Source organism: Microchirus variegatus (genome assembly GCF_963457635.1).
Source record: "Microchirus variegatus genome assembly, chromosome: 4".
NCBI lineage: Eukaryota > Metazoa > Chordata > Actinopteri > Pleuronectiformes > Soleidae > Microchirus > Microchirus variegatus.
Window position 1 is genome coordinate 3,805,771 of NC_139805.1, and position 16,635 is coordinate 3,822,405.

A 16,635-nucleotide genomic window follows, 5' to 3' on the forward strand; every position below is an offset into this window, starting at 1 on the left:
GAGTCGTCCGTTGAGGCTTTGGAGAATTAATTAAAAAAAATTAAAAAGAAAATGTAAATTCCAATTAGGATTAGTGTGTTTTCTCCGCTGATGCTGATAGCAGCTTTAACATCTCGCTAGAGGAAGTGTTGTCCTACTGGAGCTCATCACAGACGAGCTGATGAGGCCAGATTACTGTTTTGTTTTTTTGTGGGGTTTTTTATGTGTGAGAGAGAGAGAGATGTTCATTGTAGCTGAGACTAATTAGCCGGTTTTCTGCTCTAAAGAGGAGGCTCCAACACCCTGCTGGATAATTGTCCACTTCTGGATATCCGTTTGTCCATTTGATAGACCCTGCAGCTGCTTGAATCTAAGGAGCGCTTTCACACCTATAGTTCGATTGTTTTGGTCTGCACCGGTCAGAAAATGTTACAGTGTAGCAAACAGACGTGGGTACGGTTTGCTTTAACATATGCAGACAGAGTTCACCAGAGCCGATCGCTGCCACTCCAATCAATGTGAGCATTTCCGCAGGGCACGCCGGGGCTTCTTGTGTGAATACGGCTGCGCTGCCATTTGGTTTGGTTACTTTCACACCAGAGGAAACGTAACAAAGTAGAGCGGATAAAGCTCTATGCACCAAATGCTGTGGTTCGGTTCGTCTCTGCAAATGCTGTCGGTGTGAAAGCACCCTAACGTGACAAAATCACGTTAAAGGAACAGCTTGTACACCAAGCTTACTGTATATACTGTAAGTTGTCCAACACCATGAAGTCCTGGCAAATGATTATTATTTGGTAGCTTTAATTTTAGTTTGTCCCTACCCCCCTACTGTCACAAGACAGGTTTTATTTAAAGGTGACATAGAGTGATCCTGTTGCACATATATGTTAGTTATGGAGGTCTACTTACATATATTAACTTGTTTTTATGGTCAAAAACCTCCTAGTTGCTGTTAACGAGCCGATAGAAATCCTCTTTTCTGACGCTGTTTTTCTGCTGCGAGATTTCAGAGTGAACTTTCACCCCCAGAAGACAGAGTCTTGTGATTGGCCAGTACTATCCAGCACATCCGTTCTCAGAAGCGCAGCGCCCCCCTCTGGAACGGCGGATGCACTGCTCCTCATTATCAAAACATTGTTTTAACAGTGTTTAAAAATAGCTTCTTCACGACTCCCCGCCGCAGTCCCTTTTATGACTTTAAACCGGAGTCAGATCCAGAGTCAGAAGACACTGTTGCTCGTGAAACACCTCCACAACGGACGTTATTCTTCTTCTGCGGTTCAATGTACGTAACCGGATGTGCCCGGACTACCGCCCGGAGCAGGACGATCGGTTGTTCAGGAGAACCGCTGCTTACGTAACTATTACGGGATTTTCAGTGATCTCGTTGAGCCCCGAGATTACAATAAAACACAGGGTTCTCAGCAATGGCTGAACTGTTTGTTTCGAACCGTCAGGGCTTCATAAACAAGGTAATGACGCAGATACACACCAAAAAAACTGCGATAATAGGAACTTCCGGTCTAGTTCCGCTTAAAGAAAAAGGATTACGATAATGCACAAATGAACTGTATGAACTGAATGACAGATTTGGCAGGGCACTGGGCTCCTGCTGAGCACTGAACGATTCGGTGAAGGAATTTTTTGAATAAATCATTTTAATGAATGGATTCTAGGGATTCAGTGCAGTCAAAAGAACTGACCTTCCCATCACTATAAATCTTGTTTGTCAACCAATCTTTTCCAAACCAGAAAAGTTTTAGTTTTTTATAGTTCACATGATGTCCACTGCTGCCACCGTACTGATGGAGGCAGCACATGGATCAACAGCTCCTGTGTGCCGTCATGTGAAATTGATGACTTTTTTTTTTTTTCGTTCATAGACTTGTGCGAGGAGAGCAGTTTACTAAGCCGCACAAACTATGATATAAAGATAATGTGACGGGCAATGAAGGGAGTGACAAAAACCTTTCTTTTTGTTCCCGGTGCCCCCTGCTGGCAGCCACGTTTTTAGTTTCGCAAGCGTCTGTCTCCAGTCAGTTCTTAACTATCTCTTTGTCCCGGGTTCATAGAGACCAAATGTTTGGAGGGCATTTTGCCTAATAATTGCTTACCCTGATGTAGATCTAATATAACCTATAACATCCGCCATATGTTCTGGGTTAGTATCCATGTGCAAAGTTGGTGTTTCGTACTCTACACACGATAGAAAGCATACGTTTTACACACACACACAAACACAAACACACACACACACACACACATTCTTGTACTTGCTGCATACTGAGGACCAGCATTTCCACTTTATAAATCAACACAATTACAAATATCTACTTCATGAATGACATCTACAAAGAACTACTGGTTGCAGTACCATAAAATGTCTGCAGGTGGAGCCCCAGAGCAAAAAGGGCTGGAAAACTTTTTCGATTTTATTTTATTTTTTACATTTTTGGTCCAACATTTTACAAAAACGTCATACTATACTATGTCGACCAAAATTTAAAAAAGAATTTGACAAAAAAAATTTGGTCCAAAATTTGACAAAAAAAATTTGGTCCAAAATTTGACAAAAAAAATTTGGTCCAAAATTTGACAAAAACGTCATACTATACTATGTCTTCCAAAATTAAAAAATTTGTTTTACCCAAAATTTAAAAAAAAAAAAATTTGTCCCAAAATGTAAAAAAAAAAATTGTCCCAAAATTAAAAAAAAAAATTTGTCCCAAAATTAAGAAAAAAAATTTGTCCCAAAATTAAAAAAAAAAAATTGTCCCAAAATTTGAACAAAAATGTTGACCCAAGTTTTGAAAAAAATTTGACCCAAAATTTGAAAAAAAAATTTGACACAAAATTTTTGGTCCAAAATTTGACAAAAACGTCATTCTTATACTATGTCGTCAGAAAATTTACCAAAAAATGTTGGTCCAAAATTTGAAAAAAAAATATTTGGTCCAAAATTTGAAAAAAAAATTTGGTCCAAAATTTGAAAAAAAAATTTGGTCCAAAATTTGAAAAAAAAATTTGGTCCAAAATTTGAAAAAAAAAATGTGGTCCAAAATTTGAGAAAAAGTCGTCCAAAATTCACATTTTTGACAAATTGAGTATAGCATGTTATAGCAACCTAATGAAGTGATTTCAATGAAAACAAAGTGAGGACCGGCCAAAATGTCCTCACTCCGTAAAAATTACCTCACTTTGTTGGTTAAAAACCCTCACTAGTCCTCAGTATGCTGCAAGTACAAGAACACGCGCACACACACACACACACACACACACACCATTAGAGCCTTACTGGTCCCTGTGGTCCTCTCTATGTGGCTCAGAGTCTCTCCTGACAGCTATTAAACATCAGCCGAGCTTTCACAGGATGCCACTCGTGTCCACAGAAAGCCACCAGGCAATTAGCGCATTCACTTAATGCAGCTTAATGTGGCTCTTCAAGGCTGTATTTCACTCCAGTGCTGTGTTTTCATTCTGTGCTGCTGCCGCATGAATCTCCAACATTATTACTGCTGTTCATCATGTTGCAGCTGCTGATGGTGTAGGTCAAGGTTTTTCTGTCTCCCTGATTCGGGGCGGGGGGGAGGATAGGGGGACGGGGTCTGTTTCAGTTGTTGTGTCACATTATTGGTCTTATGTGTGTGTTTTATTGGACATGGACAATGTTAATTGTGTTGTTAATGGAATTATTTTCTCTTTTTTTCTTCCCTTGGACTCACCACTGTGCTGCACCAGGTTTAATTAATTGCAGTCACTTCTACTTGGCAGGGTCTTTTTTTTTCTTCTCCTTCATTTTTCATTAACACCAAACATTTCTGCACAAATGTGATTTCATGTATCACGGGCAAAAATGTGACGGCTTAATTAAAAGTACAATAGGAGTGGGAGTTTTAAGGCAATGGCATGAAAACCTGTGTTTGTAACATCAAGCCCAATTTATACTCCTGCATAAAGTGCTCTGCGTAGGCTACGCAGAGTCCTCTGCGTCGACGCAGAACCTGTTGTAGAGCCTCTGCGTCGTCTCCGGCTGCACAGAATATTATATAATAACGGAGACGGCAAGAGCTGCGATTGGTCCTCAGGACAGGCCGAGCGAAGCTGCTCTGTGCCGGCTCACAGTGAGCACCGAGCGTCCACAGAGGGCGGAGCTGAACACCGCCGACTTCGTCGCTGCCGAACTATAAATACGTCATATCTTAACACACACAGCACATGTTTAGACTCTAAATGGCCAATTTCTAGCCTCAAATTATCTTAAAACTGCGTTCCGGGACACAGAAAAGTGACAAACGGCCACTGTTTCAACAACAACAGTCTTTCTCCCTCGGACGCCATTGCTCACTGTAGCCAAAAGCACAACAACCTTGCGCAGCAACCCCTACTGATCGGGCGGGAAATTGCAGCGCCTATCCGTCACCACGACGCAGAAGTATAAAGGCTCGAGTGGTCTACGTGGTGACGCAGACGGATAACGCATTACGCAGTCGGAGAAGTATAATGTGGCCTTTAAGGCGGGCATGAGGCTCATTGTTCCTTTGACTGTCTTTTTTGAAATATGAGGCCAAACTGGTCAGTCAGTCATCACCAGGATTTTTTTCCACATTCGGTAGGTTTCCATGCAAAGTCATGTTCAATTATTGGACGACGGTACATAAGCACAAGTGAGGAATCAGTCTATTGAAAGAAGTCCGTCTTCCTTCACGCCACTAGGTGATCAAACGTCCTCTTTCAGTATTACGCGGTGTCTGGTTTAGATTGTGGCTAATTGTATGAATTATAGCATGCCAATGGCCAATGAGATTCTTTCCGTTATCCATAATCTTAAAAATATCCAATTTGTTTAGCTGATAAAGCATAAAAGTGGTCTCCTCATGAGTCACATGAGCAGAGCTTCTACATTGACAAGACACGATCTTAGATCAGTATCTGTGATGACTTTTCCTTCATTTTTAAAGGCTGTTGCAGTGATCGTCGTCATATTATTATGTTGAATAAATTTGTAAAACATGGAATTGACAAAAATACATTTAAAAAAATAACACTTATTATTTGTTATTGCAGTATTTGACCATGATTATAGTCAATTTCAGTGTTTCTAACACATAAATATCTTTGATTTAACATTAAAAAGCCAAAAAAAGAAAGCAGATATTATGTGAAAAGAAATATAATTATAATAATAATAATTGTATTTTAAGCTCATGTAATATAGATCAGAAACAGTAGATATTTTAGAGTGTATTTACAGTGTATTGTCACTCTCCTTTGATGGAGTCGCCCTGCGCTCTGGGTGTGTTAGTCTCACTTTGAGAAATTTGATTTAGCACAGTTGTAATTGGACTATCACAGTCGTTCCTCCTTTTTTCTAATGTCATGTAAACACACTGAGTGATTACTGTCATTGTGAGACGGACACAGAGTTTACACACTTAATGATGCTGATGATTCAGATTAGATTAAAGCAGCAGTAAAGTGAACATCACTGTCTGTCTGTCTGTCTGTCTGTCTGTCTGTCTGTGTGTCTGAAGCTAGGGTTAGGCCAGCAGTACCTATGGTTAGGTTTACAGTTGGTCTCGATGTAATGCCCTCTAAAGACATGGATACCACACACTCTCTCGTGTGTGCGTGTGCGCGGGTGCATCAGTCATTGTAAAGTGGCTTTGTTGTCACCGTCTGTCATCAGTATTCACAGTGTTGATAGCAAATTCTTGCTGAACCTCTAACCTCTAATTGTCTCCGGTGGAGCTCGGCTTCCTCACATCGTCCTTTTAATTACGTGTTTTTAGCTCGACTAAAACACAGGCACGGTGTAGACATTAGTAAGAAAACACTACTCTCATGTTCCTGTCGAGTCCTGAAGGCCTGTTTCTTTTTCTAAATCCTGCTGGTGGTTGTGTCTGCTGTAAAATAGTGTTTCAAAGGGATAGTATTGTTTTTTTTTTTATTGTGTTTAATCTGGTTTTATACCCACATAGGATGAGGGATGAGCTGACTGGTCAATCTGATTCAGTCCAAACATCCTTTAAATATCATGCTCTGCTATGCACAGACAGTAAATAAAAAATAAGCAACAGCATTTTAGCTGAGTCATTGTGTTGTTCTTCTTTAAGGGAGCATTTGCTTCACAGTTGGAGAATGATGTCTTTGAAATGGCTGTAGGTGGTAAAAGCATCAGGTCTGTTGTGTTGTTAACAGCATCTTACTTTAAAATGTGTAAAATGAACAGCATTTGCTTTGAGAATCTTTTGGAAAAGGTTCATGTTGAGCTCTGCAGGAAAGTTCAAATGCATTGTTTTTTTTAATTTGGTGTTAGATTGAAGATACCTCAGTGAAGCCCAATTTATACTCCTACGTAAAGTGCTCTGCATAGGTTATGCAGAGTCCTCTGCGTCAACGCAGAACCTGTTGTAGAGCCTCTACGTCGTTTCCGGCTGCAGGGAATATTTTTTAAGTGTCTGTCACTCCGTCAAGGAACAACGGAGACGGCAAGAGCTGCGATTGGTCCTCAGGACAGGCCGAGCGAAGCTGCTCTGTGCCGGCTCACAGTGAGCAGCAAGCGTCCACAGAGGGCGGAGCTGATCACCGCCGACTTCGTCGCTGCCGAACTATAAATACGTCATATCTTAACACACACAGCACATGTTTAGACTCTAAATGGCCAATTTCTCGCCTCAAATTATCTTAAAACTGCGTTCCGGGACACAGAAAAGTGACAAACGGCCGCTGTTTCAACAACAACAGTCTTTCTCCCTCGGACGCCATTGCTCACTGTAGCCAAAAGCACAACAACCTTGCGCAGCGACCCCTACTGATCGGGCGGGAAATTGCAGCGCCTATCCGTCACCACGACGCAGAAGTACAAAGGCTCGAGTGGTCTACGTGGTGACGCAGACGGATAACGCATTACGCAGTCGGAGAAGTATAATGTGGCCTTGACACGAACTTATCAAATAAGGCATCAGTAAACCAATGTCTCCTGTGTCCCTGCTAAGTGGCAGGCTATGAATGAATGGAAAATAACTATTTCATGCAGTATACATATTAACTGTATAAAAAATACAGTTTTTGTAGGTGATCTTACTGCACAACAAATTAGCATTGTGAACTACATTAGAAGAAACCACATTGGAATCTGGCACTGACAAACATGATCATTACTGTAAGTGTAGCCCAGACACTGACATCACATCTGAACCTACATTTATTTACCTCGTTCCTCTCTCTCTCTCTCTATCGCTCTAATTACATTACCCCCCCCCCCCCCCCCTCCTTGCCACACTTAGCCATAAAGCGTATTATAGATCTCTGTATTCCATCGGCAGATTGCTTCAAGGCTTTTGTGTTCTGCTCCGCTCATCCTCACCATTGGGGATAATTTCATCACTACTTGCTTTGTGCCTGTTTGGCACGTCACAACACAGACAGGAACACATATGCCTGTGTTTTTATATTGGCCATTACTTTTTGTAAGGTCGTTTTAGGGTAAGCATCCTCCTCCCTGACGGCTCTGATAGCAGCAGCTCCAACACACACACACATACACACACACACACACACACACACACACACACACGCACGCACACACACACACACATTCTTGTACTTGCTGCATACTGAGGACCAGCATTTCCACTTTATAAATCAACACAATTACAGATATCTACTTCATGAATGACGTCTACAAAGAACTACTGGTTGCAGTACCATAACATGTCTGCAGGTGGAGCCCCAGAGCAAAAAGGGCTGGAAAACTTTTTCGATGTTTTTTTTTGTTTTGTTATTTTTGGTCCCAAATTTGACAAAAACGTCATACTATACTATGTCGTCCAAAATGTAAAAAAAAAATTTGGTCCAAAATTTGAAAAAAAAAATTTGGTCCAAAATTTTAAAATAAAAATGTGGTCCAAAATTTGACAAAAAAGTCATACTATACTATGTCGTCCAAAATTAGATTTTTTGTTTTGGACAAATTGAGTATAGCATGTTATAGCAACCTAAGGAAGTGATTTCAATGAAAACAAAGTGAGGACCGGCCAAAATGTCCTCACTTCGTAAAAATGACCTCACTTTGTTGGTTAAAAACCCTCACTGGTCCTCAGTATGCCGCAAGTATAAGAACACACACACACACACACACACACACACACACACAAATACACAGTGTAATGAGATAAAGTGTCAGATGAGGGTTTCAGACGAGCATCATTTTACATCAGAGAGCTCTGTGTGGGTGGATGGATGATGAGACTATAATGCACTCGAGTACATATGTAGTTGTGTGATTTTGTTCTTCTCCTCAGCCACATAGGAGAGTCTGTGTGTGTGTGTGTGTGTGTGTGTGTGTGCGTGCGTGTGTGCATGCTTGCATGTTTATTTCCAAAGGACACTAATAAAGGTGCATTTCCAAGTAGAACCAGGTGTTGACCTACTTTGTGTACCTGGCACACACATACTCTTGGCTGGATGGAGCTCTCCAGGTTGGCTGTAATGTGCATGGTCGGTTTCACAGAGCGATCAGGTCACTGTTACAGAGCTTGCACACTTTTACAATGTATAGAGTGACATCAGTTTGAAAGCAGCGAGTGGTCCCGGGCTTGTTTGTGTGCAAGAACACATTTGAATCTACTGACTGGTCGCTTACCAAAGGAGGTCTGAATCTGTGAGCCCCGGCAGCCCAGCGTTGTCTAGCTTCAAACCTTGACATGACACTCCACTACCACCTTGTGGTCACTTGTAGCAGACGCACAAAGAAAAACCTCACTTGCTTTACACAGAATCATTGTGTTCAAACTGATGTCTCGGGGAAAAAAAGATGATCAAATAAGAAGCTGAAGTGATTATCAGAATAGTTGGATTCCGTGTGTGTGTGTTTGTTTATAAAAAAGTCCCACACCTGTTACTTCACTTCCAGTGTGAAAAGACAGAGAAAATCCAAAAAGGTACCTTATAATACTAATTTGCACTGAAACAAAACATATGCACTCCCGATGGAGTAGTGTGTTGTGTATCCTCAAACTTGGATGTGTGATGTGTGTAGGATGTGGGAGACAAGAGGTGTGGTTGATCGACCTTGCCTGCCTTTAATCTACCCACTCGATTAATTTCCAGAATACTTCAAATAATTCAAAAAGTATACAAAACAAACGCATCTAAAGAGTCGCATACAGGTCCTGAAGGAGCTGAGCATTCTTACTTGACAATTTCATATCGCTGAAGTCAAACGTCACTACATGTCAGTAGTGACACCAGTGAAGGAACAAATAGTAATGTCTGTCTTTTCTCTCTTTTCTTTCAGAAGGAGCTGAGCCTTCCCAGGAGAGGCAGTTTGTGAGTATCCATCATTCTCCTGCTTTCTCTGTAATGGACCGTGAGTGTCACCTCAAGTGTTGCAAAGCTGTGAGGAAAGGCTGCAATGCAAGGAGCCATACAATGAATTGTGTGTGTGTGTGTGTGTGTGCGTGCGTGCGTGCGAGAACAGCTGAGCAGCTCACTGTTGAAGGATACAGACCTATTTATAAAGACCTGTGTGTTCCCGGCTGCTGATTTATTGTCCTCGTGAAACATGTTCGGGATGTTTGGAACCAAAAGTGGGAGCCGGTTTCACTGTTCTGTTTTTGTTATTACAGTGTGGTCACTGTGGCCGTCCCTCACTATTACTCTGAGGTCGTTTCTCTGAACTAATCTAAGTCAAATCACCAGAAGAGCAGTGGTCAGACAGACTGCACTGCACACACACGGGTTGATTGCTTTTTATTATTCGATTGTTTTAGTTCTACCTCTAAACTGCTCTAAACGATTCTCCCTTTAATAGAGATTGTGTTTGTAAATGAGAATATGTTAGTTTCCCAAACTTTCTTTATGAGCACCCCCCATTTTAAAGATGGCAAACTATCACGACTCAAATCACAAAGACTAAAGTTGTGCATGATTATCAGTCTCATGAACCCCAGGCTTTTAGCTAGGATTTTTTAGAGGGTGTCCATTTGTGTTTGTTAACTCCTTCACGAAACTGTGGGTAATGAAAAATAGTTTTTTTACAGTTTATAAAGGTTTTATTTCCTATTGTCTACTATCCAATTTTGTTAATCTTTATTATTAGTAATAATAATGAATAATAACATTTATATTTATTCATATTTATGCAAGACACTTAGCATACAGTTGTATTAGCTATTGTGTTTGTGATGGTTCTCTGACTTTTCACACTTTTGAACATTCACACAAAACTTAGTAACTTAGTATCTTAAAGTAAAAAAAAAAAAAAAGTCCTTATTTTTATAGCCTTCATAATTTTATTAAGGACATTATCAACTGTAAATGTCAATAGTGGGAATGAAGCACACTGTTCTCCACTAAAAACCTCTATTTATCCACCTTATTATTCAAAGGAACCATGCAAATGTTGATCTCCGTTTTGCCATTTTCTTCACATTTGTCATGCGCTCCCCTCCCCAATACACAGTTCTCGCCGGGTTGCATCGTGTTGACTTTTTTGTTGTTGTTGTTCACCGAGAGAAAAACAACAACATTGAAGCCAAAAAACTCAGAAATACTCCGTTATACTCCAGCTTTCTGTCATTTTTTGTAAACATTGTTAAAAGTGTCAAGCTTGTCTGCACTTTCTTCTATGAAGATATTGGTATCATCTCTGAGCCACAGGGGGTAGATGGCGTGAGTTCGCTGAAGTGGCAGCAGGAGCAGCGGCGTCCTTTGTTTTTGCCGCTGCTGCTGCTGCTCTTTTCTTCTGTCTCTGATTGTCGAGTCAAAGATAGAAAGTCTTCTCCTTTTTCCCCTGTCACTGCTCACTATAGAGACACTCGCTGTCTCCTCTCCAATCTTTGTGTGGGCATCACATTCTTATTTAATTCTAACCATGAACAAGCACTCTGAACATAGAGTGAATTATCACATGCAACTGTACTGTTGTGTTGCACTGTGTGTGGCCATCTTAAATAAAAAAACGGCACTCTGTGAAAATCTCGCAAAATTGGTATGGAATTTGAAATATCTAGGTTTACATAAATAGATTTCAAATGGAATCCAATCAAAACACAAATCCAATTACTTTGGGACGATGTGAAGTGGTAGATGAGGCTGGGCGATTAATCGCTTTTAAATCAAAATTCAAAAAAAATCTGACAATATCAACACGGCACCGTCACAGGAAGAGACGCAAGGATCAAGGCGAACGCAGCCAAACTGTAGATCAGTTAAAACTAATATACAATCATAAAAACGTGGATTAATCGCCAACAACTACCAGTCAAAATTAACTGACAGTGAAAACAACTTTACAAGTCACTAATTACTTGTTTGTTGGTGTGTGTGTGTGTGTGTGTGTGTGTGTGTGTGTGTTGGACGACATAGTATAGTATGACTTTTTTTGTCAAATGTTGGACCAACATTTTTTTCTTCAATTTTTTTTTCAACTTTTGGATGAAGTTGAAAAAAACTTAGTATAGTATAGTATGACTTTTTTTTTTGCCAAATTTTAGACGACATAGTGTAGTATGACGTTTTTGTCAAATTTTGGACAAAAAAAAAAAACAAAATCAAAAAAGTTTTCCAGCTCTTTTTGCTCTGGGGCTCCACCTGCAGACATTTTATGGTACTGCACCCGGTAGTTCTTTGTAGATAATAATGTCATTCATGAAGTAGATATTTGTAATTGTGTTGATTTATAAAGTGGAAATGCTGGTCCTCACTTTGTCAGCGACCCAGTCCTCAGTATGTAGCAAGTACAAGAATGTGTGTGTGCATGTGTGCGTGTGCGTGTGCGTGTGTGTGTGTGTGTATCAGGGGCATTTTATGCCAGCACACTATACTAAAACACCTTAACCGCGTCACCTACGGCTGCATAAAGACTGATAAACAAGCGTGTGATATACGTGCATACAGACATGCGCATTGTGAGTTACACCAAATATAGAAGGGTGACGGGTGATAAGTGTCATGTCGCATGCAAACGCAGCGGACGTCTGTGCTCGCGCTCGTCTCAATGTACCGACGCCAAACTTTTCATTTTATTTAAACAATTTCCCGATTAATGACGTGAAAATCCCTCCGCCTGGCTGCCCACCATCGACTCATTGCGTACCGATGGAGGCAGCGGTGGATCAACTAACTTCTTTTCTCTGTTGAATGTCTGTATGTCAGCAACAGCAAGATAAAGCAACAGACATGTTCTTAAGACATCATAAGTAAAGTAAAAGCTTGTGTAGATCATTAGGTGTTTCCCATGTCTCAAGCTTTTCTAGACCCAGAAAAGCAACCATGTGTTTGTATTTCATACACCTAAAAAAGGAGATTTCCCTTTAAGTCTTTGTGTGACGTGAGTTCTCAGAGCTCCAGGACTTCTCATCCATCCTTCAACTATTAGTCGTTTATTTTATGAGAGGGGTCAGTGGGACACACACACACACACACACACACACACACAGTTAAAGTAGAGTGATTATTGGACTGACGCAGAAGCAGCCAGGACAGAAGATTTCATTAGGCACAAAAATGTGTGTGCGAGTGTGTGTGTGTGTTCTTGTACTTGCGGCATACTGAGGACCAGTGAGGGTTTTTAACCAACAAAGTGAGGTTATTTTTACGGAGTGAGGACATTTTGGCCGGTCCTCACTTTGTTTTCATTGAAATCACTTCCTTTGGTTGCTATAACATGCTAAACTCAATTTGTAAAAAAAAAAAAAAATTACATTTTGGACGACATAGTATAGTATGAAGTTTTTATCAAATTTGTGAACCAAAAATTTCGGGTCAAATTTTTTTTGTCAAAGATTTTTTTCTAATTTTGGACCACAATATAGTTTGACGTTTTTGTCAAATTTTGAACCCAAATTTTTTTGTCAAAGATTTTTTCACATTTTGGACGTCATAGTATAGTATGATGTTTTTGTCAAATTTTGGAGCAAAATTTTTTGTCAATTTTTCTTTCTAATTTTGGACGATATAGTATAGTATGACGTTTTTGTCAAACTTTGAAATAACTTTGAAACATAGTATAGTATGACGTTTTTGTCAAATTTTGAACCCCAATTTTTTTTTGTCAAAGATTTTTTTCAAATTTTGGACGACGTAGTATTGTATGACGTTTTTGTCAAATTTTGGACCAAAAAAAAAAAAATCGAAGAAGTTTTCCAGCCCTTTTTGCTCTGGGGCTCCACCTGCAGACATTTTGTGGTACTGCAACCAATAGTTCTTTGTAGATGTCATTCATGAAGTAGATATTTGTAATTGTGTTGATTTATAAAGTGGAAAAGCTGGTCCTCACTTTGTCAGCGACCCAGTCCTCAGTATGCAGCAAGTGCAAGAATGTGTGTGTGTGTGTGTGTGTGTGTGTGTGTGTGTGTCCCAGTACATTGGTTACGAATTAGCAATCTCGCATCTGAGCTGAATTTAGCTCATCAGTGAGTGTGTGGCGTCCCCATGGGTTTCTGGGAAAACCAGAGAGAGGACAGCTGCACTTGGTACAACATGGTGTGGTAATATGAGGACAATGATCCTGTGTCAGTGTGTGTGTGTCACAGAGAGGCAGAGAGAGCTTTCCATGTTTGATCAATGCTCAAATGAGGAGTGATTGTTGGGAGTTTGTCACATGTATTTTTAGTTTCAGTCATTCAGAAAGGTCTCATGTTTCTCCTGCTTCATCAACAGTACGAGTCGTTAACTGGAAGCGTAATATTACAAATAATTTGTCGAGTCGTTAGAATATACTCGATAAACAATGTGCTCAAAGTACAATACATATAAATCCTTACGTTCTTTAACATTTAATGTGTAAAAAAAATTCAACGTGAAATAAAATCTCATATTTTCCTTATATTGATAAATACTGGTCATTTAAACACATCCCAGTTTGGTAGTAGGGCTTTGTAATATATGGACATATACAACATAATATATTTGTTCATATTGTGGTAATTGTGCTGTGACTGTCCCTGGTTTTAAAGGCTGTTGCATTGATAAGCATCATATTTATTGTATTAAATACATGTGTGAAATACACCAATTAGGTTTTTTTACATTATTGATTTAAAAAAAATACATGGACTGACCAAAATGATATATTTTTTCAACTTCTTTATATCTAAGCCTAATTGTTTGTGGGTATTTTTGACCATTTGACCACATTTACAGTTCATTTCAAACAGTAGAGCATGTTGAGTACAGAGAGCAGCTTTATATCCACATATCTCTTGTGTGACGATACGGACTAAAAATATCCAGATATTATTTAAAAGCCATGTGAAGCAGCCTTCCAGATGTATTGATGTGATTTATGTGGTGATACATCAATATCTCATGAAGTATATAGTGTTTTTCACATTAAATCAACACCAATACATTGGATTTTTTTTTTTTTTTATTCTGAAGCTGAAATGTGAGATGAAACTTGTTTTCTCACATGATTCAGTCTGTCTCTCCCTGCTCAGGACAGTAGACAAGAGTTAGTTTCAAAAGAGTAATCAGTAATAGTTGGAGTTATGTGTTATATGTCATGTGGACTGGGCTTTTTATTTTATACACGTGATACACAAAGAGACTCTGGACTTTTTTGTTTGCTCTCTCTCGGAGCTGTGCTCTAGCTCACGGATTAGAGGTGAATCGGTTCACTCGGAGTTCACGTTAGTTTCACTCGGCACAATTAAAAAGTACCGACTTTGATGCGCAACCCTTCCTTGAGAAGTGCAAGGACTTATACAAATACTAATGCATGCATTTGTTTAGACAATGACACACTAAAACAAATGAAATGAAAGAAAACCTGTTGTGTGTATGAAATAGTAAAAAGATTATCCCAGGCGTCTCCCTCTCCTCCCTCTCCTCCCTCCCCTGTTTGTGGAGGATCCAGTGTGTGCATTCTCTTGTCTGAGAGTGGACAGTGTGACCATAGCTGGTGGCAGGGAATTACTGAGCAGCGTGTACCCAGAGAAGGCACTCTCCGATGGGGCACAGGAAGGTGGGAGTGTCCCTCTGAGCCTCTGTATTGTGGATGGTGGGTGCATAGCAGCAGCAGCAGCAGCAGGAGCTCAGTCTGCTGCTCACCTTAACTTAAACGGATCATTCTCCACGTTATCGTCGGACACAATGGAACAGCTCGGTCAGAACTTGACTTATTTTTTCCCGCGAGAGGAGGTTTTTGGAGACGTAATGAGAAAGAGGAAACCTGTCCAGAGTTGCTGTGTGTGTGGTTTGTATCTCTACAGTCCGTCTGCGTGTCTGTGTTGACGCAGACTCGGCAAGTCTGTGCTCGCTCCTGAAGGAACACTCTACCCCAAATAGCTCGCATAACTGAGCGTGTTGCTGTGTGGCGATAAGAGGTGTTGACCTCACACACACACACACACACACACACACACACTGACTGTGGTCAATTTATATATATAAAAGTGTTGTCAGTGGGTCTAACTGTTGTTTCGGTCCTTCTGAAGAGCTGCAGTTGTCGGTGTGTGTTTGATGGACAGATGAGTCAATGCAATCCGGTGGATTATTCAAGATTACAGCTGAGCCTTTTGTCCCAAGACAAACCATGAAGAGAAGGAAGGAGAGAGCAGGAGCCTCACACCTCCGCCTCCAGTAAGACAGCGCGCGCGTGTGTGTGTGTATGCATGCAGATTTATATCATGATAAACAGTCCTTCACCTCTTATAGTTTCTATTTCCTCTGTAGCTACAGTTTAAAACTGTGTCAAACTAGAGTGTCTTCAAAAGGTGCAGCATTGCCCCCTTAGATGCAGAATAGTGGGCTGTTGCTGCCACCTGCTGTTGTAAGTTAAATAAATATCAACTAATGTCGCACAAACAGTTGAAAAAAAAAAGGTTTTTTGAACTAGGTGTCGTCAAACATACAGTATATTTTCAGCCTGCGGTCCTTGAGCCTTGATTTTGATTTAGTTTTCTGCACAGACACAATCATTTTTAGATTTATCCTGTGTGCCAAATTTGGCTAACCACAACCTGAACCCAGGTCTGTAGTTGGAGCTGGAGACAGTAGGCAGCATTACTGCAAAGATAGTTGACCTGGGTCAGTCTCTCCATCTCCGTATACATCTTCACTGTATGATGCGTTGATGGTGCTGCTTCCAATGCACGTCTGTTGTTCACACAGGGAGCATGTTTGGAACAGAAAGTGTTGCGTTTGTGACAGATTCAGCCGATATAGGCTATAATCGCTGTAGTCGAAGGTTGTTTTATCATCTTTTTTTGTGGTGAATCACACACAGCATGTGGGGAAATATAGGCAAAAGCTCTATTCTATGGTGGCCCGGCAGGGGCAAACGTACTGCAACGACCCAAAATACATGCAAAACCGGCAGTATATTCACAAAGCCGCAAATCGAAAAGAAACAAACGAAAACAAGAACAAATGCAATGTGAGAGACAAAAGAAAAATGATCTGCAGAAAGAAACCAAACAGAAACACACTGCAAAAACAAAACAACACATAACCGCAATATTCAATAATGGAAGTGGGTCTGTGGGAGCACTCGTTGTCTTGCAGCTCTACGATCAGCTGTTATACTCGGGGAATACTTCATTCTTACTTTATTAAAAGACTTTTATTAACTCATTGGCTGCCAGCCATTTTCAGTGCAGAACTGCCAAGTGATTTACAGCATTTTGACTGATTTTCCAAGACCAA

General features: G+C 40.3%; 1 protein-coding gene across 2 annotated transcripts in view; it reads left to right on the forward strand.

The window, feature by feature from the left end:
* The first annotated feature begins 14,906 nt into the window (after window positions 1-14,906).
* Window positions 14,907-16,635, forward strand: part of mast2 (microtubule associated serine/threonine kinase 2) — a 264,070-nt gene continuing 262,341 nt past the window's right edge. The window contains exons 1-2 of one of the 2 annotated variants that reach the window (XM_083887688.1): window positions 14,907-15,314; window positions 15,426-15,570. In XM_083887688.1, coding sequence (XP_083743814.1) covers window positions 15,467-15,570 — 104 coding nt within the window. In that variant the 5' untranslated portion in view covers window positions 14,907-15,314; window positions 15,426-15,466. Of the gene's footprint in view, window positions 15,571-16,635 lie in introns of both variants that reach the window. The other variant, XM_083887689.1, reaches the window with a different exon arrangement.